This window comes from Kogia breviceps, chromosome 12, assembly GCF_026419965.1.
Source record: "Kogia breviceps isolate mKogBre1 chromosome 12, mKogBre1 haplotype 1, whole genome shotgun sequence".
Classification (NCBI taxonomy): domain Eukaryota; kingdom Metazoa; phylum Chordata; class Mammalia; order Artiodactyla; family Physeteridae; genus Kogia; species Kogia breviceps.
The window spans coordinates 32,094,316-32,119,582 of NC_081321.1; the positions used below are offsets into that span (position 1 = coordinate 32,094,316).

At 35.5% G+C, this 25,267-nt stretch overlaps 1 protein-coding gene across 6 annotated transcripts in view; it reads left to right on the forward strand.

Annotated features, from left to right (window-relative positions):
* CNTN1 (contactin 1) overlaps nt 1–24,649 on the forward strand; it is a 353,678-nt gene extending 329,029 nt beyond the window's left edge. For all 6 annotated transcript variants that reach the window (XM_059080718.2, XM_067009071.1, XM_067009074.1 and 3 more), the window contains one exon: nt 22,168–24,649. In XM_059080718.2, coding sequence (XP_058936701.1) covers nt 22,168–22,244 — 77 coding nt within the window. In that variant the 3' untranslated portion in view covers nt 22,245–24,649. The remainder of the gene's footprint in view (nt 1–22,167) is intronic.
* The last annotated feature ends 618 nt before the right edge of the window (nt 24,650–25,267 follow it).

The window sequence follows — 25,267 nt, forward strand, 5'->3', positions numbered from 1 at the left end:
CATGTAAGTAGGTAAATAGGCATACGAACAGTTTAAGTTATTACTGTCACAGGAGAATTCTACATGTCTTTGCTTTGTTTTGCATATTAGATTATATACTCCACAATACTTAAATCTGTGAGACAATCCCTCCCCCCCAAGAGCTGCATTTGGTGGTATTTTCTACATTTAGGAAATTATCCTAGGAGGATGGAATCTGGAAAGAATACTGTTGATGTAACTAAAATTGGAACCTAGCTTGAGAAGGGATTTCCATATGTAATAAGTGCTTTCCGAAAGAGTCGTAAATTAAGGCATTTAACATTTTTGAAGAATGTAAGTACATTGAAAAAGTTTCAGAAAATGAACCAATGGTCCATTCAAAATGGGCTTTCTTTTTCTGAATTTTGTGTATCAGCAAAATTACAGTCTTACTAAATAGTAATCTGTTTATTTTACCTTGTTTCCATAATACCAAGTTTTGTGGAATATAAAGTTTCAACAAACATTATAATGGGTCATATTATTATGCATCAATAAATTAGTCATAAGATGGGTAATCTTGTGCAATGGCATATCTTAAATGTATAGTTTTAATTATTAGTAAACTCAATTTTGCATTTTATGAATGTTTATATATTGGTGGCTTAAACTAGTACATTAAGATATCTGTTCTGTACACTCAAATGGGTTGGAAATATTCTATGATCCTAAGGAAGGAATATTAGGATAAATGTACCTCCCCTCAAATTATAAGATATTACTTTATATTCTCTCCTGAAAGAAGAGCAACAAATAAGTGAATTAAAATAATTATATTATCTTAAAATGATATATACATCAACCATTAAAATACCATTTCAAAATTAATTTTCCTATGAAAAATTATAGGCTCTGTTGAAATTTGTAACCTTCTTAGGAAAATATAGAGGCAATTGTCTGTGCTGAGAAAGAGAGTTGGGTTTTAAATTTTCTCTCCTGAGGTTTGACACTTACTCACTGTAACATAAATCTGAAAACCATTTAGAAAAGAAAATGAGTTTTGTTATTTTTAAAAATAAAATCCTGCAAAATTCTCACAAATAGAACAGGAAACCTTTAATGCTCCAATAAAAGGGAATATAACTCTTAAACTGGAAAGTGATATATCAGCATATTAAAATGGTCCATTTGATACTACATTAGGGACCAGCTTTAGTGATTGATGAAGGAATGTTTAGGTCTCAGAGTACTTCTCATAGTTGAGTACGGCTAAAAGCCAGATTCTTTGGTAAGTTATTCACAGTATAAAAGCAATGTAATGAAGCAAATGACATTCCAAGGGCACTTTCTACAGACACCTTCTGCAAAATGAGCCAGATAAAGAGAAAATAAATCATTTGGAACATAATCCAAGAGTATGAATTTCTCCATTCAGTAATCTTTCTTCTACAACCTATCACTCCAAGCAGACCCTGAATAATTGCCTCTCATCTCTAAAGCAAATCGCCAGCCTTCCTCACGTGGCTGTGAGAAGCAGAAAGAGGGAAGAGTGTTTGTTGTAGGTTACAGAGGACTCAGGAAGAGTCAAGGATACTGTAGATTACAAAGGAGTAGCACAACAAGACACTTAGCCCAAAGTCATTGCCTCAAAGTCTAGATATACCTGGAAATTCTGAAAACTTTGGAATCAACATGTGTGGAGATGATCCTTCCCATGTCCTGGCCTCTTAATTCCTGTTTCTTGATGATCTTGCCCTCTGCCTGCCTCAGCCACCCACCCATGATTGCAGTCTAGGCAGGGCTTCACAGACTTGAATGTGAATTAGAACTTGAATGGTCCCTGAAACTTAACTGAGAAAAAAATAATAAAAAATTTTATTAATTTCTAACTAAAATTTATGATTTCTTCAAATATGAATTTAAGCTACAAATCACTGTTCTCAGTAACAATCCCAGATATTCTCATATAATAGTTCACCTGTTGCAATATCACTTCTTCAAAAAATGTATTTATTAGACTGTATCCTAGTTCTTATTATGTAATGTTCTAATAAGCACACTATTTTAAGTGTTAACAAACATATATTTGTTTTCTTGATATTTAAAAAATGCATTTTAATATAATGTGTTTCCTTTTAACTCTATGTATTGTATTTTATGTATGTAAAAACATTATTTTCAATGTTCTCAGAGATTCACAGGATGCCAAGGTGTCTATGACACAAAAATCCTTGCAAATCTTGGCTTTACCAATAGCTATAAAAAATTAAAAATTTAAGTTTAAGCTTTTATTCTCTGACCACTAACTGTTATCTTTCCAGTTTATTCCTTCAAATCTCCTTCCATCTCCAACAGTTCTTTCACCTTCCCCCACCCAGACCTGCCATTGACCCTATCACTTGTTTTCCTTTCCCTCATTCTCCTTGATGTCCTCAATTGCGGTCTTAAAGAGCTCAGATTCCATAGTTCATGTTTAAAACCACTGTACCTTGCCTCATTCTCTCTTTATGCTCCTCACATGGCCAAATCCAAATTTTGATTAAACACAACTTTCCTCATATTTTATGCCTGCATACAAGCAGAACTCCATGTGTTCCCACCAAGATCTCCTCTTCAATCCCCTTTCCCAACATTCACCACTTCCCCAGCACTATTGCCTGGAGACCCTCAAGTCTAACAGATTAATACTACTCTGTGCCCCATTTTCTGGTATCATTTCTGTCCAAACTTAATTCTTAAAACCTTCCTACTCTGCCTCTGGAATTCATTATCAGTCATCAGTAGTCTCCTATAATATTCATCTCTTCACTGAATGTTTCGTTCACCTTATTAATTTATCAGAAACCTTACTCCCCACCCCACCCCCCGCCTCTCCCAATGATGTCGCTCCTCCTGCAGTCTATTCATACGCCTTGAACACTGGGCCTCGTGACAAGATAGGTGCTCTCCTTCCTTCCTGATGATGCTTCTTTTGTGTCCTCCTTTCTTGCCCCAAGTTCCCTGCTTAGAACCTGATATCATCCGCTTCTCTCACTTATTTCCCCTTCCTGAAGTTTTCTATGAGTCCCTGAGATCATTCCTACTCATTCCTTGAAGATTTTGGTGCACAGATCACTGGCTCTCTCTCCAACACTACTTCTCTCCTACCTTTTGCTGATTTCCATATACATGTCGATGATCCTTACATCACACTGTCCTCTCAGTTCTTTGAAACACTTACTCCAATTTGTGTTGTCCTTGCCATGGCTCCACTTTTACCCTTATCAATGCTGTCTTCATAATCTCAAATATTCTCGTCTCTGAGAGACACCTATCTTTCTTCTCACTTTTTTTAGTACTCAGATTCCTGAAAAATGTTGACCCACCAGGAACCACAAACCCTTTATCTCACCACTTTTCCTATGTCCCCTACCTTTCTCAATGTCTCCATATCTAGCTGAAATCCCACAGCCATAAATTATCATTACTCCTTGGCATACATACTGGTACCCTTTTACTTCTCTCACTTCGTCATACTCACTTGGAAAAATTGTGGATTAAATCTAACTGTCCACTTACTCAAAACCTACACTCTCACATTTAATGGTGGCTAGAGAAAAATACCCCAAATTCAGACTGGTTACACCTTGAACTCATGACCATGTCAGTGGGCCCACAGTGCTGCTGGGCCATTCCACTAGGCTTTCCTAGTACCTTTATTCTTCTCTCCCTTAGACAACAATTACATACCTCCTTCTCCTTCCTTAAATTCCCAAAGTATCTTTCCTATCTTCCCTTTTTAGTCAATAACTTGCTCCCTGTTTCCCTGAGAAAATGGAATGAATTGGAAGCAACCAACACATAAATATGTGTCCATGTGCTCTGCCTTCCTTCTTAATGCCCTGGCTGAGCTCCATATTCTTATCTAAGGGCATCCGTCCACATGTGAGCCAGATGCCATCACCTCTTGTTAATTCATGAATATTGCTTCAGCCATTCTTTCTTTTCTCTTCTGCATCATTTTTCTTTTTTCTATTTGATTTGTCTCATCACTATGCAAGCATTCTGCAATATTGCCCATTGTTAAGGGAAAACAAAAACAAACAAACAACAACAACAACAAGAAAAAAGGAAAATCTCCCCTTGTAACTAATGCATTGTTCTATGATTTTCTATAGAGCAAAATGCAAAAAATAATTTGTCCCACTTCAGCGTTTCTAATTCCCCTTCTCAAATCCTGTTTTGAATTTGCATCCTCCCAACACAAATAGCGCTTGTCAAGATCACCAATGACCTTCATGTTTTCAATGCAGAAGTTAGTTCTCTCCTACTCCATTTCTTAGCAGCTTGAATACAGTTGATCACTTTCTCCTTCTTGGCTTTCTGGGCACCAGTCTCTTGTGATTTTCCTCCTCTCTAATAGGATGCTGTTCTACATCTCTTTTGCTGGTTCTTGATCATCCTTCCAATAACTCTATCCTTCTTAGTCCATAAGCAATCTTATTGTTTCAAGGCTATAAATGCTAAAAACTCTCAAACATAAATCTCTGATTTATCCAACTGTCTAATCACTATCTCCACTTGGATATCTAAATTAAACTTTTTTCTTTATATATATGCTTTTCCTACACTTTCACCTGTCTCAACAATGAATCTCCAGTCTTCCTGGAAGTCATCTTTGACTTCTTTTTTCCTCTTATATACTAGTTTCACTTCATCAAGAAATCCTATTCATTTTACCACTAAAATATATCTAGAAACCTCCACCTCTGCTGCCACCATCATGATCCAGCCATCATGCTTTGTCTGCAGGATTATTGATTAGCCATCCAACTGTTTTCTCTGCTTTGCACTTAGCTAAAACCCTACAATTCATTCTCAGCAGAATGACCACAGTGATCATTTTAAAATATGTCAGGGGCTTCCCTGGTGGTGCAGTGGTTGAGAGTCCGCTTGGTGATGCAAGGAACACGAGTTTGTGCCCGGTCTGGAAAGATCCAACATGCCACGGAGCGGCTAGGCCCGTGAGCTATGGCCGCAGAGCCTGTGAGTTCGGAGCCTGTGCTCCGCAACAGGAGAGGCCACAACAGTGAGAGGCCCACATACCACACACGCACACAAAAATGTCAGGTCTTATCTGTGCAAAAACCTCCAATAATTTTCATCTACTCAGATGGGACTAGATCATATTCATACTTATATTCTGTCTGATTTTTGTCAACCTTGGTCATTGCCATTAACTCTCTTGCTCATAAATCATAAATCTGTTTCTGTGAGATTTTAAATTGGTTTTCTAATATCTTGCAAACTTGCAAATTTAACTCTAATCAAGAGGCCTACAATATTCTTATATATTTGTGTATATTTTTATTATTTATATGGCTTGATTATTTAGCATAGGTATTTCTATACTTTACATGTAGAATGGGAACAATAGTGTCCATATTTTATGTGAGTAAAAAATAATAATAAATAAATAATAAATTAATTAATTAAAATCTATTTTCATGTACCTTACATCTCTGCCACCCAATTCCAAACAGAAGAATGACTGGGAGAGATAATACTCTGTACCAGAGTTTCTCAATCTTTTTTTTATTATTTTTCTCCCTAATAAGACTTTTAACATGTTTTTCCTTAGCAGCTGTTGCCACCCATGAAATTTTAATACCACAGAAATACTGCATATCTGTTTATGTACTGTAGCCCTTTGGAGATGCAAAAACCATTGTAATAGCCCAGATATTTTTCACCTCACAAGAACCAATTTTCACCTCTGTGGAAGCCATATTGTCCCTGTAGAGAATGCATGGGCTATGGAGATACCCCCTTCCATCCATTCCCAGGAGATCCAATCAATTCTATAAACTGATCAATCTAAAACTTCAGTGAGCTGTGTCTTTAGAAGACAGTGTTTTCCATCTTCATAGGATTGATTTTTATTGAACTGTACTTTGGTATTGTGGTATTGGCTTATATTGAGGAACATTATAGGAAAAAAAACAACAAAAGCAAAAAACAATTACATGAAGTCTGCTACCATATTATTCCTTGATAGTTGAGGATATGTTTTGCTGTACTACAGTGTCCTCCTTTTATGGAAACATGATTGAAAATTTTCTCAGGTGAGGCTGAACCTAGAGAAGTGAACACACTGGGCCAGGCTAATAAATAAATATTTAAATAAAATGTCTGATATTTAATATTAAATCAGTATTTTTCAAATTCCTATACACAATTTAGTGGAGAAGGTGAGATCTTATTAGAGGAAGTATATGAAGGAAGACCGCTTCTGTCTAAATACTAGAAAAATTTATCTCCTCAACACCACCCCATGCTTCACACACACACACAAGAAAAATTCATACAGCTAAATAAATCCATTGTCCTCTGTAGGCACCTTAGATATTACTTACTGGACCATATTTAATAGGAACCTTATTCTCCACACATACTCACTCTAAATAGGTTATCAATATCTCCCTTGAATACAGTACTCTCCTTTAGAAGATCTAGGGGTGATGGGAGGGGGAGAAGATGTATTTCCAGTATTGTGTAGCATCCTTTATCCCAGGTACTGCCCAGCTAGACTGTCCTTTAACCTGCATCCTTTCTTTGGTCTGAGGACCAGAAGTAGAACACTTTTCTTGAGCACAATACTTGTTTTTATCTTTCAGATAATCAACTTTATGATTGATCTATTTTTCTATTTGAATTGCCTGGCCAAAACTCAGTGCCATATTTCCAACATACCTTCAGCAAAGTATCAGTACATAGAGCATTGTATATTTTAACTGAATATAGGTGAATATAGGTAAAGTGTTTTTCAATAGTAGCATTAGTGGATGTTGTTGCTATTTATGTATAATTATCTCAGCTTTGTCTCATTTTTCCTAAACTTTTTCCCTTCCCTTCAATTAATATTTTTTCTTTATCATAATTTATATATCTTTGTAAACTATCTTAAAGCCTTTTTAAAATGAGGTAGCATATAACTCATAAGTAAATATTTATGTTTTATTCTCCAAAAAACCTGGCAAAGAATTTTGACTCAATATTTATTTTTTCAATTAAACTAGCAAAAATAAGTGATCTAAATTAATACTGATGTACTAAAATGCTTCAAAGACTTAGATCATAAATGCCTTAAGAACATGTGTTGACCCTCTAGAACTATAAGACACATGTATTTGATTCCCGGTATATGCTTTGTGACTAAAATGTAAGTTAAAAAGGATTCTTAAAACATATAAAGTCATAAAGAATGTATTGTAAAATGTAAGAGCCAATAAAATCTAAAGAAAAAATGCTAAAAATGAAGAAAAATTGACGCAATTTAAAAGTACTTATATTTTTAGTATAATAATTTTCATGACAAATGGAGAACTGACATATGTAATTCTAAAATTACAAAGAGATTGTAATCCAAGGAGCAACCCAAAACATAAAGCAAACAAATTTAAAAGAAAAAAAGATTGGAAGCATAAAAAAATGATGCCATCACGTTTGAAATATATAGCCATCATAATTCTTATATTCTTCCAAGTACGTCAAGTAATTTTGTAACTTCATGTATTCTAAGGTTTTTGAGAAATCTTTGGTTTTTATAAATGAAAACATGTTTTTTTTCTTTTTATACTGTCGTAAGTGGCTGCCTAACCCTCCAAACATAAATATATTGTCATGGGTTCCTGATACCCAAAGTGAATTTGATGTAGAGAATAAAGTAGTACATGGATAGGTTAATTAGCTTCTGTCTCTTATGTTTTCACTGAATATATTTTTCTCCTGATAACATAGAGTTGGTTCTTTAGAAGATTGCTCATTTCTGGGAACCCTGGTTATTTTATGGTTCTGTTAATAACTTTGCCCTTTATGTGGATGATTTTGACAGTTGAACACATCTTTTTGCAGCTCTCTGAAGCCACATATTATTTTGTGTTTTTCTTAGGATTAAAAAACTCTTTATCAAAACTTTTAAAATGATCATTAATATATGTAAACTAAGGTATATTTAAATTACATTACAAAAATATATCTCATATTTATTCAGTTATTACACTTTTCTAGAACTTAAGGTTCAGTTAAAAAATAAGAGAATTGGGCTTCCCTGGTGGCGCAGTGGTTGAGAATCCGCCTGACGATGCAGGAGACACGGGTTCGTGCCCTGGTCCGGGAAGATCCCACATGCCGCGGAGCAACTAAGCCCGTGAGCCATGGCCGCTAGGCCTGCGCGTCCGGAGCCTGTGCTCCGCAACGGGAGAGGCCACAACAGTGAGAGGCCCGCATACCGCAAAAAAAAAAAAAAAAAAAAAAAAAAAAAAAAAAAAAAAAAAAAAAAATAAGAGAATTATTTAACATCGAGTTTTCTTGCTCGATTTTTTAAATTCTTTTTTGCCCGTTTATCAATTGAATATAATTTATCACTCAATCAAGAGCCCCAATTACCCTATTGTCTTGTTATTCTCTAATTCTTCAAGGAGTAGTTTCTATTAGATATAGTTCTAACTATTAATTATATTCAGAGTTATTTTATTTAAATAATCAATATTTTAGGTCAGATAAAAGAAGTATACAAATATTCTATATCTAAATTTTATAAACTAGCTCCCTAATTGAGAGAGGGGGAATTTTACATTGTTCTCAAAGAAATTAAAGTGAAAATAGGGACGCTTTTTATTATTATGTGATTATTTGAAATTATATCATATTTTAAAATTTCTTTGTTTTTCTTTCTGGATGAATATTTATTTTACTAAAATTTGAGATTAATAAAATTAGTAATAAATTATGCTAGGAGTTCCAGCATTGACATTGGGAAGAAAAATAAGGCATATATTTTACAGGCAATATTAAATTCAGTGTTATAAATATTTCCTAGAGCACATTTGATTGTAATCATTTCTCTATAAATTAATGATTGTTGTCAATGCCTAGTATCCTAGATTATATGTTTTGCTGTCATGTCAGATGTATGAGGCAATGTTAGCTAGATAAAAGATGGAAAATCACAGTGACAATATGATCAGACAGTTTTTGCTTTAGCAAGAAATGAAATGATATTCTCTCCTTACTTTAAACTTGAGCAAATTTCTTGTCTTTAAAATTAACCTATTGATAACATAGGCAAGAACGCTTATCACAGTGCATAGCAATTACTCAATAATTTTTTTTAATCTTCAGCAGTTACAGTGAACAATACAAGCCAGCACATTAATAATCTACTTTACACAGAATAATGTCTTCATATCACATTATCAATTGCCATGTCATATTTAGAGAATTATTTTTTTAGTGACAAGATGAACTAAATGTATTTATATACATTTAGATTTAGAGATTGTCAAGTCATAGGATGCATTTGTGCAAATTTGATAAATTCCTATTTATTTGTGTTAATTTTAAAATGCCACGTCTCTAATGTTTAATATATTTTCAATACCGATATGCTATATGGTCAGTGAAGAGAGTATATCCTCTGTGGCTTATCCTCAGGCTTTTAAAAAGTAGATGGAATGCAACATTGCCAGTTTTAAATGAAAGATTACACACTTTTCCAAGTAGCAGATGTTTCTGTTGTGGCTATTTTCCCAGGTTACTAACTTCTCTGACATTGAGCAACTATATTTGAAATACAGTCTAACAAAATGTATATTCATCTGCTATTAAATTTATGTTCAAGAAGATCATGATGAAATATCTTCTTAAATTTTAAAGTATTTTCATGTTTTTATAATTTTGGAGTGTTCTATGGATTAACAAAATGGAAATTAATATCTCTGAGGGGATTAACTATAACTAAATTAAATTAGATTATTATAAATCAGTGGCTTAGAATAAGAGTTTGTTTCCTTTTAAATATCAAGGATTACTTTTCATTAGATTTTCTGTTTTTAGTATGCATTTCTTGGTAACTATTTTATTTTCACAACAGAAGGGCATTTGTGAAGCACATACATATAGTTTGTCCCGTCTCTTCTTTCTTAGCTCAGGTCTCTTTTCCTCCAGAAAACTCCTTTTGTGCCACCACCTGCAGCTGCCCCTCATTTCAGTTTTGCTTCCATGGTGTCTTGGGCATTCTGAGTACAAAAAACACTGCAGTGTGGTTGACTTATGATTCAGCTGTGATCTCCAGGGGGAAGAAAGGCTGTTTCTGGCCTAGCACTGGGCAGAATAATAGTAGGCTCTCATTATGTGTAAATTGAATTCATGAACAAATATTAGGCAGTTAAGCTCTTTCTATTCTATGAAAACTTAAAGAAGCTATCTTAAAAAAAAAAATTGAAGCAGAGTTGATCAGAATTAAATTTCAATCACATCCAGATGGTTACTGCCTACTTAGCTAAGACATCCAGTAACTAACTACAAGGTAGATCATGTCTGTGTACCTTTCTCAGCAGTGACTTCCTTCTCTGTCTTCTCAGCTTCTAGTTGGGGCATTATAGCCTAGGGTCTGCTCTTATTTTAAAAGAAGCAGAGGCCTCACTTCAGTACCTAAGGTCAGTTTTCAAGTTTGTACAACCTTGGAAATCCAGGGTGGTTAAATTGTAGTCAGTACAGTGTGATGCCTTGTGGCTAGTCTTGAATGGTTTTCTAGATCTTAGTTGTTACCTTGCAAATGCCCTTCAGTTTGGGCTTGGCCCAGTACCTTTTCCTTCCCGAGTCCAGTAAAGAATTCTTTGGAATGTGGCCTGCAGCTACCACAGATAAGTGACAACCTATTCCTTGACAAATGGAACAGATCGGGAAAACAACTTCTCAGTAATTTCAATAGGAAGAGCTGCCAACTCTGACTTACTTTTATGTAATAGCAATGCACTTTCTTTACCTTTTATTATTATAAGACACAATTAGGTAAAACTATCCTCATTTGACTGATGAAGTAACAGAGCATCAGAGTTTAAGTAACTTGCCCAGAATCACATTGCTGTTAAAGTGAGATACCAGGATTCAAATGATTTATAGCTCTAATACATGTACTCTTAATCTCTATACTATGTCCAGAGAAGATTAATTTTGTGTGGCAATTTTTAACAAAAACCTGATACCGGGAAATGACATGGCACAATGGAGGATAAATGAAAACACCCAGAAATACCAAGGTCTTTCTATAAGTAATTCATTATTGCAGAATGAGTAGTAAATGCCAGATAGGAAGAAGTGAGATTTCCAGCAGCCAAACCCAAACCACATTTTGTTAACTATGTAGACAGGATGTGTCACAGCCTCTACCATTATATAATGAGGCAGCATCCAAATGGTCATTGAAGAAGTTAAATAAACTCAGATTACTTTCTTTTAATTACTTAGACTCTATCTGTACAAGTGGAAAATTCATCTGATTTAAAGTTAAAATTCTTGAAGCACAAATTATGTATTCAAATTAAAATATTATCTAAATATGTCCCTTTTAAGGAACAGTCTTGTTTTCCTGGTCCAAGATTATATTCTGAACACAGTTGCAACTTAAAATTGGCCAAGACACTGCAGAAAGCAAGAAAGATGTTAAATAACACTTAAAAGCTCACAAGTTTATTAGCAGAACTCTCACAAGAGGAAAAAATAGCAAAGTTTTGGTGTGCAGCTAATTTCTCTCAGTGAATTCTATTTTCTTTTTGATCCAAATTATAAAATAACCTCTGGCTAACAGTCATCCTCAGAATATGGACTATCAGTGAAGGGCCTTGTTTGTTCATATTTACACCTTGAGCACTCTACTGGATGTTGGTTAAATGGGATGATTGCTTGTTTTGAGTCTACAAAGAAGTGGAGATTGGATAGGGAAAAAAATTCACTGCACCACATTTTCTCAGGAATGGTCCTTCTCACACATGCCTAGAGAAAGAGATCATAGGTAGAATGACAGCAGAGGGGGGTCCGAAGCAGGACCATTAGTTCAATTCATTCAACAAAAATGTACTGAGCACCACGTGTCTTAGGTAGGACTTGGTCCCTGGAAGTTGGAAGCTGAATAAAAACATGGTCTCTGTTCTTAAGGAACCATAAAGTCACAGATAAATAAGACAGGTGAAAAAATAATTGGCAGCACAATGTATTAAGTGTTGTACAAGCAAGCACTGAGGAGGAAGTCATTAAATGCATGCACAGTTACCTAAAAGAATGATGTTTGATGACACTTTTAAGATCAATGAGCATTTTCCAGTCATAAAAGGGGGTAATAGGGCATATGAGTTTGAGGAAACAAGTGTTGACTCTGAGTATACATAAAAATGGCATCACATTTAGTGAGTCTCTAATGCAGGATTCAAAAAGGAGAGGGGGAGGTAGGATAATTGGAGTACAGGTTATATACAGACTGCAAAGGGGGCAGATTGGATTTGTGGGTTTTGGTTTTTTCATATTTTTACTTTTTCTTGTGTTTAAGTAAGAGGTAACGAGGTCCTGGATCACTATGGCAGAGACAGGAGAGAAAGTGGAGCAGAGAGATGCTAGAGCGATGTTGGAGACGGAATCAATTGTACTTGGTGACCAAGACAGTGTATTGCAAGTGAGAGGAAAAAGCACTTTGAAAATGACTCTATGTTTAACATTCTGATTGCATGGCAATCATTAACTGAGCTAAGTAATTTAGAAGGATGGGAAAATGCTATAAGAATAAGGATGGAACAGATGGTGTAGAGGGCAAGAGAAGTGGTGCTCTGACAAACTCTGAAGAACCTAATATGGAAAAGCCAGGGAAGGGAAACAAGAGATAGGACAGTCCAGGTGAAATAAATGTCAAAGCAAATCATTGGTCTCAAACTTCTTTCTAGATTTTATATTTCTTTCAATATCTTGAAAATTAATTATGTTATTTTAAGCATATTAGTATAACATCATCAATCAACATCCAAAAGTCCCTCTGTATAAAACACACTCTCACGAGTCATAGAGACACAAGGCACAAGTCTTATGGAGAGATAGTCAATAATGACTCCCAAAATTTTATAATGAAATGACTGGGAGAAGTCTGGTATTACTGGGAAGAAATATAGATGTTGACAAAAGAATTTCAATTTCCACTCACAGTGCGAGAATTTGACTTGTTCAGTGTAAATAAAATGGTTTCCTTAAAGTATTCCCCAGAATTCCTATTGGTTAGCAAGGAGTAACTACTCTGTTGATTTTTTTTTTTTTTTTTTTTCGGTATGCGAGCCTCACACTGTTGTGGCCTCTCCCGTTGTGGGGCGCAGGCTCCGGACGCACAGGCTCAGCGGCCATGGCTCACAGGCCCAGCAGCTCCGCGGCATGTGGGATCCTCCTGGACCCGGGCACAAACCCGTGTCCCCTGCATTGGCAGGCGGATTCCCAACCACTGCGCCACCAGGGAAGCCCTACTCTGTTGATTTTTTTAAAATAAACTCCTTACAGACATAATGAAAGTCAACCTTCTTTTTTCCACTTTTTTTAACCTAAAAAGAATTTGGAAAGAACTTAAAATTTCAGAGTTTAGCACCACGAAAACATGACTAAGAATGAGCCTTCTGGGGAAAAAAAATGAACTCTGAAAAATATATAAAAAGAACAAAAATTCCATGTAGATGCCATCCAAAGTGATTGAAATTATTTTATATCTTCTACTGAATAAGCACAAACTCTTAGAAATCCTTTGGAGTAATTAGTGTTGATTTCAGCCAGTACCTCCTTACATGTTTCAGACTATTGTGAAAATAGCTGAGAAATTGTTTCTTCTGTGAAAGTACAAAAAGAAGATTCAGTTGATTCTGATCCTCTTAATAGTTGTGAAGATTCAATGAATTCAGACTGTTTCTTATAAGAACTTCATGTGCATGTGGAAAAACAGAGAAGCACCAATTAATCCTTGCTGATAGATGGATGACACTGAATCCTACAGTAAGTAGGGGGCCTACAGTAAGACCCCGAGGTCTGACAAACAAATGAGTTCAGGATTATATTAGGGACGAAAATCTTAAATAACAAAACACCGCCTCAAACAGGTGAGTCATTCACTTGTCATAGCCCCAAAGCAATGATGAATCAAGAAAAATCAAATGGGACTTTTGCTCTCGTTTGCCCTGGGAAAGCTTCCCAGGTATTTGTGACTCTGAACCACCACATGAAACCAGTGGGGGACTAGGATCCTTGGCTGTTGTGACATGGGGGTGTATATATACTGGTAATAAAATCCAACTCTCAACTCATTACATTAAGGAAAGTTGGACCACTGCATTGTCTGGCCATATTTAGAAGGATTCATGAAGCATCTTTGGGGTAGAGAAACTGGCACTGGGCTTAGAACTAGGTTTTAGTTCAATAACCAATTTCGCCTTGTGCTAGGTGGGAAAATCTGACTCTTAGACCTTTAATCTGCAAATGAGGATAATGAGACATACTTCAACATTATTATAAGAATTAAACAAAATAACATGTTGCAAAAGTTCCCTGGACAGAATAGGCACTTAATAAATTAAAAAATAATAATAATCCATTGAACAAATATTTGTTGAGGACATGCTGTAGACCAGACTGTCCAGAAAACTTATGAATAAATGGTTTAAAGAAATCTTATTATTCTTATATCATAGCTATCTGTACATTTAAATTTTTGGAGTTTTCCTCACAGATGAGGATTTGATTTAAAAGAAAAGCAGAGGTAATACTTAAATTGAAATTAATCTGCATCTATACTTTGATAAAACCTGACATGTGAATTGGAAACCACCCTCACGAAAGCTAGCTGGCTGAATGATGGCTGCTAGTTCCGTCCCACAAAAGAGTCACATGAAACGGGATATAGTTGCCACTTTGGGGCTCACAATGCCAAAGCTTAACAGGGGCTTTTCTGTGTCATCCCATCCTCTCATCTCTTGAAAAGCCTGCTATTCTAAGCAAATTTAAAAGGCAAAATACCTATCCTTTCCTAGAACTGGGGAATGATTTGTCCCACAAATATTGGTACTAGAAATAGGCATGCAAATATGTGTCTGCTAAAAATACGTCATCTCTCCTATAATTTTAGGGATGCCTAAACAAAATAGACCATCTATGAATAAATAGTCATGACGTCCCCAGGAGCATGATAGACTAAGCCTTTTTTGTTCCATGGTCTCACCTACAAGCAAACATTGTGCCCCTCATGACCTTGAGCATGAATATTAAAATCAGCAAAAGATCCTTTACTCAAATTTATGTAAAAGAACAGCTAAGAAAAATTCAGTGGGCTTTGTGAGAAGACATACCTGCCTGCTTCCCTTTGTTTAGCTTTCTTTTGATTACATACACTGATAAGTTTAAGGAAAATTGACTGTCATGACCAACTGGTTTTACTCCTACTCTAGAATTCTTTCTAATGCCAAGTCTCAAGCTTCTGTGAAAATCTTACCTTCCTTGCATTTCTAAAAAAGTAGGTAAACCAGTTTTAAAAGTCCTCAGAATTATAGTCTCATCTTGCCCCAAAATTATATCAAAATTAGGTTATTTAGAATGTGTTTGTTAGTGAGTGGACTGTTAGAAGTTACTTTTATATTTCCCAGCAAATAATTGGTCATCACTCTATTGGAGATGCTAGATCCTTTCTCAAAGAAGAAATGCATCCTTGCAATCTAACATTTCCTGATAGGGAAAGGACCAGAGTAAGGAAAACATATGACTGCCAGGATAAGCTGTCAGCAAACCATACACCCTTGGGAAAAAAAGACACACAAAAAAATTTTGTTTGACATATGTGTTTATAATTGCCAAATAAGTAGGAGCAGCAAGATTAGTGGGTTTCACCAGTTTGAGAAAAACCATCATAGCCACTATCACTTATATGATCAAGCTTTTAATGTATATATATATATATATATAAACAAATATCAACTTTATGATAAATAAGGGGAAATATAACAAATATCTTTGCAAATTTTAGGCTCAATGCTTGATATTCTTAAACACATTATGGTTTGCATAGAATCATAGACTAATGGCAATGCTAGGAACCTAAGGACTTATAATATTGAACCCTGTCATTTTATAGAAGAAAAATCCACAGCCTTGACAAGTAAAATGGCCAAAGATCACACCAGCCTCAGAGCCATATTTTGAGTCCAAATATTCTCTTTTGCCCAAAGTTACACAACTAGCTATTGACAGAACTGCAAATAGGTCTTAAATTATCTTTTTTTTCTTCTTCTTTACATAGCTTAGTATTTTGCTATCTCAAAGAAGCATAAGGAGATAAAATTCTCAAACACAGAATAAGCAAGCTGATACACATAGACACTATAATATAATAGATATCAAAGACCAAAAAAATCATCAAATATAAAAAGTCTGCTGTATCTCAAAGAAAAACTCCATTTTATTTTCTGATTTCTCTTTTGTTTTCTTTTCCAGAAACTTTTAAAACCGATTGGGCTAAATATCCATAACTCCATTTTGTCAAAGGCAGGTAGTTATGCTTATAATAATGGATTTAAAATTGAAAACTGTAACAGCATTTTCCCCAAGAGACCTATTTGAAGCAGAGCCAACTAACTTTTCAAAAAGATACGTCTTTTAATTCTTAATAAGCATTAGAAAATTTATAAAAATAAAAATTCTGATATATGGCCCAAAGAAAATTTTAACATTAACCTCACTGAGTTACAGGAGTTTTATTCCAAATTCTATACCAGTTTCTAGTCAAGGGTAAAAAATCAGGTGGGAATCAGGAAAAGGGTGGGGGGAATCATGAGAAAGAAAATATGAAAGGGAGAAGAGACGTATAAGATAGAAATTCCAGAAATGAATTAACCAATAACGAATCTATAATTGTTTTGTCTCAGACATTCTGTAAAATCCCAGTAGTCAAGACAAATTTTGAAGTATTTGTTTTTGCCTCAATGGCTTCACATCCTTCAAGTGTTAAGTCCTGCAAGAAAATTAGAGTACATGAATTTTTAAAAACTTTTCTTGGTCAGAAAATTAATTAATACATTAAGTTATGTGTCAGTATCTGAAAGTAAAAAACAGCTCTTCCTCCTTTAACCTTTGTTTTCACCCATTTCTGCCACAAAATTTAAGAAAATAAGTGCGATTTTCTCACTTAAACCTCACAACAATCTAATGGGTAAACGGACACAAATAATTTTCCAAAGGGTACACAGCCAGTAAATGATAGACCCAGAATTGCCAACGGGTCAGGCTAACTCCAAAAACAAAGCTCGTAATCAATACCTGAGATCAGAAAGTGTTGATGTCTTCTTAAGCTACCCTCCTTCTTGGCCACAGTGATTGATTGAGGGATGGGAACCTGTTCCAAGCTAGTTCAATCACACAAATGCACTAATTCAGCCACAGTATTGGTCTGAAAGTAGGTATATGACTCAGACTTTGCAAATAAGAATCTTTCCTTGAGAGTTTTCTCACTGGAATTGGGGTAAAAAAAAAATCATCTCTTTGATCTTGAGAATGTATGATTGTGAACTTGACTCTCTTGTCTATCTTGAGAAATCAATCCGAGAATGTAGGGCAATCTGCAAAGGAAGAAGACATGAAAGTCAGAAACGTGGCAGACACAGGTATTCAGTTAACTAGCTCTAGTTGTCCCAAAGCAGTGTGAAATCAGCTTTTTCTTCAGGTGAGCTCCAGTTACTTAAAACCAAAGATCCCAAACTACCATGTCACAGAGGAGATCAACTTGAGCTAGACTACTACAGAAAAGTCCAATATGCCCCGTGTTGATAGGTGAAAGGACATTTCATGAATGTTTGTGATCTAAAAAGACACAATGTGTGACAGGGGAACAGTAAGTAGACATACAGGTCTCAAATGTAAGTTGTCTGCAGGGGACACCTGCTTTATCTATTGTTTTGCTTTGGTTTTATCCAACTGCTTTTCAAAAAATACAGTGTAGGACTGTATATAGAGATGAACAACATCAAATATAGTATGAATCACTATCATTTACAGAAGTTTTCTACCAGCTATGCACTTTTTGAAGTGCTCTACATAAAGCAGCTGTTTTCAAACTGGGATAAGCAGAGCCCTACACATTTGCCTGGAGTGATGGGCTTGAGGGGGAGTACAGGTACAAGCATGAACATAAAGGAGGCAACAAATCTGTGGTCTCCCGCCCCAGGCCCATCTTTAAATAAAGCATCCCCTCTCCCTGCTTGTTCAGTAAATGGGCTTCCACATATGATTGTTTCTGAAGAAAGGTTATGCTGCTAAAATATATATATAAGAACCATTGATACACATCTTCTCCATACTCACAGTAAAGCCATGAGATATATTAGCCCTGTTTTATACTTGAAGGAACTAGGGCATAAAAATATTAAAGAACATGCTCAAGATGACCTAGCCAGTAAAAGGCAGAGGCAGTATTTGGGCTCTTGCTTTCTTTGCCTGGCTCTAGAGCGCCATTACACTATTCTCAGTATTCCCTTACATCTCCTGCTAGGTCAGTGACCTGCTTACAGACCCTCGTATTTGCCTGTTTGCTCTCAAAATCTAAACAACCAAGGACCAGTTACAAAGCTGTAGTCTTATAGATAGTCGGACTACCTGTAATTGACTGGATGTAACAAGGAAACGTACCCCAGCGTAGTCGTGGAACACCACTCAAGTGGGAAGGAGCAACATCTTCTGTAAGATTTGAGTTCTTCCGGAAGAATCCAGAGGAAGGTCTAAGGGAAGAAGCAATCAGTTCTGGATCACTTGCTGCTTCTAAGATGAGGGCAGGAGTATCCGGAATTACCTAGGGTTGGGAGCCGTCTCAAGGCGAGAGTAGCTTAGCAATTGGGTGCTTCTAGTAAAAGGTGGGAAGAGTGAAGCACGTATGGAGTATCACTGGTAACACAGCACTAGCCACTCAAGGAAGGGGTCATTTTTGCATTTTCCAGCTGCTGCATGACCTTGGCAGTGTCTCCATTTAAGTTCAGGCTGGCATTATCTGTGTCTGTCCTACTACTAACTTGAATAAAGGCAGGTGACTTTGTTCTTTTTCCCTCTGAGCTGATTTTTACTCTCAATCCCAAACAGACTTTTACTCTTATATGTCTCTAAACCTGCTGCTATCCCAGCAGGAGTTTTATTGAATTCGACAAATTTCAACAGCAAACACCCACTGATGTATACCTGACACACCTGATATATATGAAGCATACCCCTAGGCATGGGAATCAATCATCTTATCAAAACGCTTTCTTCCCTCAACCCATGGTTATAAGGCTTTGAAGGAATCCAAAGTAACATCCTATCAAGACAAGTTGGAGAAACCCTTGGGCTGAGCAGTTAAAATAAGGCCTTTCTGATACTGCAGATTTTTAATATCATCTCTCTGATAAGAGATGCAGGTCACAGTGGTTGCCTTTGTCTTCTTTAAACCCCCCGTGTCCTACCCCTTCACTTTCTCTCCCACCTTGTGCTCTGCAGTCAGAAAAGGTTCAGGGCTTTTAACTGGAAGAATTATTCATATTATAACGTTATGGTTCAAGAACTCACTATATGCTGGGCTTGGTATTAGACAACACAGCTGAAAATATGATTTGGATATATTCTCTGTCCTGAAGTTGTTCACAATTTAGAGATATTAACCGGTGTGATCATAAACATGACACCACAAGGAGAAAATTCCAAGTATTAATAGTAAACATTAGCAATTTGGATTGGACCATGGTATCTAAACTTAAGCATCAGAAAAGAGATTTGTATTAAAAACTGACTAGAGTGGCTGTCTATTTAGCATAAAACCTGGAGAGATTGTTAAGCACTGCTTAACTTTTAATTAAATGTCTCTTCTCAATATATAACTCCCTCTAGCAGGAATCCTTCCTGAGGGAAAAATAAATCTGGGCAGTTTAGGTTAAAAAAAAAAAAATCAAGAAATCCAATGGAAGAGACATAGTATTCAAAATCGGCCTTACATTTGTCCTTATAGGCAGAAGTAATTAACCAGACTGATGACTTTTTCGTGCTTGATATTCAGTAGCTATGTGAAAAGCAAAGTATATGTTTACTACATACCATGTTAAGTACTGAAATTATGCTTGATGTACATTTTGTTAGATGGAAAACCAATATATGTTTAAAACCCCTCAAGAATATAGGGATCCCACATTTAAAATGACTTGAAAATAGTAATTCAGTCAGGTCTCTAATTTGTGTTTGCAATGTGGAAGAGAATTGAAGCTGAAGACCGCAATTACATAAGCTTGAGCCATTAGAGAAATTAAATCTAACTCACATAAACATGAAGCGTTTATTTTAAATAAATCAAATATCCTGAAGTTGAAGCCACAAATTATGAACTTGTGTTTGGTTTTCATACTGACACCAAAACTTCAAAATGGCAGCCACAATTGACTAACCTTCTTTCCGTGGCCACAGCTTGTACTTAGTCAGCCCACATATTCAGGCAAATACATGAATGTGTACCCATCACTGATGTAATTCGTGGTCAAAGACAGAGCATTGCAGAGACCCTGCAGTCATTCTCAGACAAAGGTCTTCAGGAAAGATCATTTAAATTAGGTCAAACATTGAAAGCTAATGTTTTTCTGTGTGATTAAGGTTTATTACTGGCCATCTTATTGAATAAAATAATATGTGGGCTGTGGCACAGTTTTAAAATATCTGTGTAGAAAAATAGAAGGAAAAATACTACAAGAATAAAGACACTTTGAAACAGCTTAGGTGCTCTGCTTTCCCATATGTCATTTATTTTCCTCCTGTGCCCTTGCCTTGACACTTTAAGTGCAAGATGTAGTGTCCTAACGCTTTTTCAGAACTGGTACCTTTCCAAAGCTATCTGTAGAAGGTGGCAGAGAGGTAGAAAGAGCATGGACTTTGGAGCCAGGCCAATCTGAGATCTTATCCTGGCTCTGCCTTCTACTAGCCACTGGCCTTGAACAAGTCATTTTACCTGAATCTGAGTTACATAACCTATAAAGTCAGGAAAATAAGATCTGCCATCATAATCTATTGTATAAATGTCATAATACATATAAATGGCCAGTGTGGTGTCTGTCTTGTGGCTGTAGAACAGTGAATAGCAGCTATCATGGTCATTATTTGTGTCATCATTGCTACCGATAATGCCGTTATGCATTATCATAAAGAGGCTATAAGCAGCTCCTCGAGGGCTGTTTATATAGTGCTTGCTGTTCTGCCCTTACTTTACTTTCACTGTCCTGCTCATTCCTAAGAACGCATTTATCAGTGTCTGATAATGTTTTCTCTCATATTTTCCATGCAGCACTGAATGCTGCTCACAGGGCAATAGCAGAATGCAGGTGGACACAATCATCTTCCCCTTTACAGGGAGTAGGACTGTGCTTTCAATGATCAAATTCGAGAGAAATGGCCTTGAATCTTCCTAAACGTAAGAGGCATATTCTAAAGAAAGGTCTATTTAGGCAACTGTTGATATAGTAGATAACAATGATTTAAAGTTTCAAATTTAGAGAATAAACTTCCAAAAATGGACACAAATCTATTATATTTACAAGCTGTTGGCTGTATTTTTTGCTCATTGAAGAGAGCACCTAATAATTGTGGAGACTTGAAAGGAAGAGCGTACCTTCTTGGTCCCACTTTTCAGCCCTTTCTCAAGAATTCCAGGGAAGCCGGACTTGGACCCATAAACTTACCTGACCACAGGAAGAGCCCTTCTAGGTGGCAATCAATCAAGACATAATTTAAGTCTGTAGAATATTACATCATTTTTATTCTTCATTTACATAACATCTCTCAGGGCAATTGTTCTTTAGCTAAAAATTTGAATAGATTATTATTATCAAAAATACATTTCTAAAATCGTTGCATATAAGCCCCTACATATTTTAAAACCATTAAGATATGAAATCATGTAGGATCTTCCAGTGTACCTATGATGTCATTGCCCCAGGTAACATTATTAGCATTTTTGCTGCATCTCTTTATCTTATTTTTTCTCAGCTTACTTATGATTTTTCACTTATTTATACATGTTTCCTGACCTAGTGCCGTGTGGTAGGAGTTTGGGACTGCTGGATCACAGGAAAAACAGAAACATTTGTGATCTTATTATCTAAAAAGATTTATATGAACTTTTGGTATAAACAGTCCACACAGTCTCATACACAAAATCCTTCATCAAACATTTTTGTTTTTCTTAAGTCACTTAAGACTAAGTGAAGCTAGTATTTTTTTAAAGGAACCACTTGGGCTTCAGGGTTACCTAATACCCATAGCAGGGTAAATGATCAACAGTGACTGTTACCAATGAAATAATATGCACTTTTTTGGTTTACATTATAGGTAGCTCCGTCCTATCACCATGTCTTCTTGGCTCCCTGCTGCCTGCCCTTGGCATCCTTGTGTACTTGGAATTCTGAATGTGGCATGAGAACCGCTGCTCCCAGCCCAGCTCAGAGGACACCCTCCATCTCTGTGATGACTACAATTCCTTCCAATTCCTGCAACTTCATCCTAAGCCAAATAAATTATACTTTAACAAACTATCCAACTGATTTACAGCTTATGTTATGACGGAGGCATCCAGGAACCCCTTCATCCAAAAGAATAAACTTTTAAATGGATATAAAATGATTTTTAACTCGTTCCAATATGCCTTATAAACCACTTAACCTAATTCTGTGACAGTTGCATGATTTAATCCAATGGGACAATTTACAGTGTTCAATTCAATACCATAGGCTGTAGAGTGAAAGTCAAATCACCATACACAGGTGCTTTAAATTTAATAACAAGTTGTGAAGTATAATAGAGGTTGAAACGTTGACCGTATGTGGTAAATGTAAGAGTAATACAGTCTCTTGTACTATCCTCTCTGTTTTGGGTCCTGCATATTTTTGAATGGCCCCTATCATTCATGGCATTTTGAGTTTTCTTTAAAAAAAAAAAAGTATAACTAAAGCATTTAACATAATTTCCAATACCAAAACATTCTACTGAATGAGTTGGATGATTTTGAATATTGAAAACCAAATTCTAGAACTTATTTTCAGTATTGGTATTTTGGAAGTAAGTAATTTTCTAAATATTTGGTTTTCAGAGTCAGTAATACTTTTAAGTTAGTTTTTTAATAGTAAAATTAATATACTACATGAAGTTTTTTTTTTTACTTTTGTATTCTACTCTGACATTATTTTATGCTTTTCTTATCATCAATTTCAAACCTCAGAAAATCACAGCTCTTGTGTTAGAGTATCATCTTGTTGCTGTATTTATTCATACGTGAAATTATGAATTTTGAGAAGTAGAGTGCTTCCATTTTTTAATTGAGATGTGACAGTCTTTACACAGTTAGGAATAAATGACAGTTAAGTGAATATCAGAATTATCTAATATTCTAGTGACTTTGTTTTTGTGCTTCATTCTAAGTAAAACCTCTCTTTATTAAAGGTATGGAATCAAGAAATCACCTGTAGCTTGGAAAAACTACAGTATTCCCTATTTTTTTTAATTTAGTTTTAAACTAATTTCCTGCTTCAATGCAATACCGAAAACTGGCTATGAATACCAAATCAAGATGTTGCTAATGGTACTTTGAAGAGTATGCAAAACTGGAAGGCCGGGAGGAGACAAATAACGTGTCTGTCCAGTGGTCTCCCAAGTGTTGGTGCTTTAGGTTTTTATAAGTTGTGAAAAGGAAGATGCACATTTCTTCATTCTCCATGGTGTGCACGGAAATGTGTTTGAGTGTGGATGTGAAAGAAATCGAGTAATAAAGGATTAGCTGGCTTCTGAAATAGTGCCATGTCTGATGCTTCAAGAGGTATAATCCTATTTTATTAGCACAACCTTGCTAGCTAATTAGAGATAGAGTTTATCTTTTTAGAAAGGATACCTTATGGTTCATTAAAAAAAAAATATTTACAGGAAGCAAAATAGATCTATTACTATTTTACCCCCCTTTCTTTAATTTGTATAATTTTTGTACTATATATCTATGTATAAATGTTTAGAGTTTTCATTATGAAAATACCAATAAATATTTCATTAGTTTACATTTAACTCTTTGTTATAAAATGAAACTTTTTAAAAATAAGTGAAAGGGATGATTCTCCAGTGGAAGTATGTCAACAGTCTTGAGATCATTACCAGATTTCATAAAGCATTTAATTATTTGAAAAGAAAAAAACAAAATCTCTTCATACTTTAGGGAAACGAATACTCTGTGAGCCTTCTGTACAAATGTTTGTGTTGTCATTGTTACACTTTGGGGTTTTCCTTTTGCAATGTGACCCACGTTGGGCATTTTTATATAGTCAACACCTAAATCTTTTGCCAAATGCATGCTTGCCTTTTATTTTCTAATGTATGGTAATAAAGAGCAAAACTGGTTTTGCATGAAATGGTTCTGAAAGGTAAGAAGAAAACAGACTTTGGAGGTTGTTTGTTTAATTTTAGATTTGTGGCAGAGATAAGGTAGATTAAAATCTCTCATACACCGATAACTCAAGCTTTTCATTTCCTCATACAAGTGTACAAATTTGACTGGGACCATCAGTTTTAAACTGTTGTCAAACTAACTAATGTATCATCTGCTTTAAGACGCAAGATTCTTAATTAAACTTTATATAGCTATAGATACATCTGTTGTTTCTTTGTATTTCAAGGAAAGGTGATAGTAGTTTTATTTGATACTGATAAATATTGAATTGATTTTTTTAGTTATTTTTTATCATTTTTTCAATGGAGTAGTATAGGACTGTGCTTTGTCCTTTTTATGAATGAAAACAAATTATAAAGAAATAAATGTCTTACTGTTACCCAAGAAATAACAATTGTCCTTTCAATTTACCTGAAGTTGAAAATTCGTTTTTAGAGGGTTTTCATTAAAAGTTTAATAGCATGGGGAAAAAATATTACATGTTCAACAACAGTTCAATGTTTGAAGCATTCTACAAAAAATATACACACAAATATAGAGCTACACACATACACACACACACAGGCATTATTACAGTGAAATAATCTCGCCTGGGAGATAACTTCAGTTTATGGAGAGGTCAGTGCATATCACTCAATCTAATGCTGGACACTAAAGCAAGCTGCTAGATGCTGAAAAAAATAAGAGACTAGATCAACCCTGAATGAACTGATACTCTTAATAGAGGAATTTACATAAAAGCATAACTCTACAGACAGGAATCTGGTTCAGGTAGAGCTTTCTCTGAGTCCTGAGCCAGACTGAGCCCCAAATTCTGAATGCCAGAGCTTCCTGTGTTTCTGGCTCACAATCCTCCCCTGTGTTCTGATTGTGATTTCTCATTGGCATTCTGGCCTCCCTTCCTGTTTCATGAAGCTTGCTTCTACCCTGCATCCTGGTTTCCCTTTTAGACCCTGCCTCTGTTTCTTGACCTTAAGGATTATATTACTTCCATTCTAATAT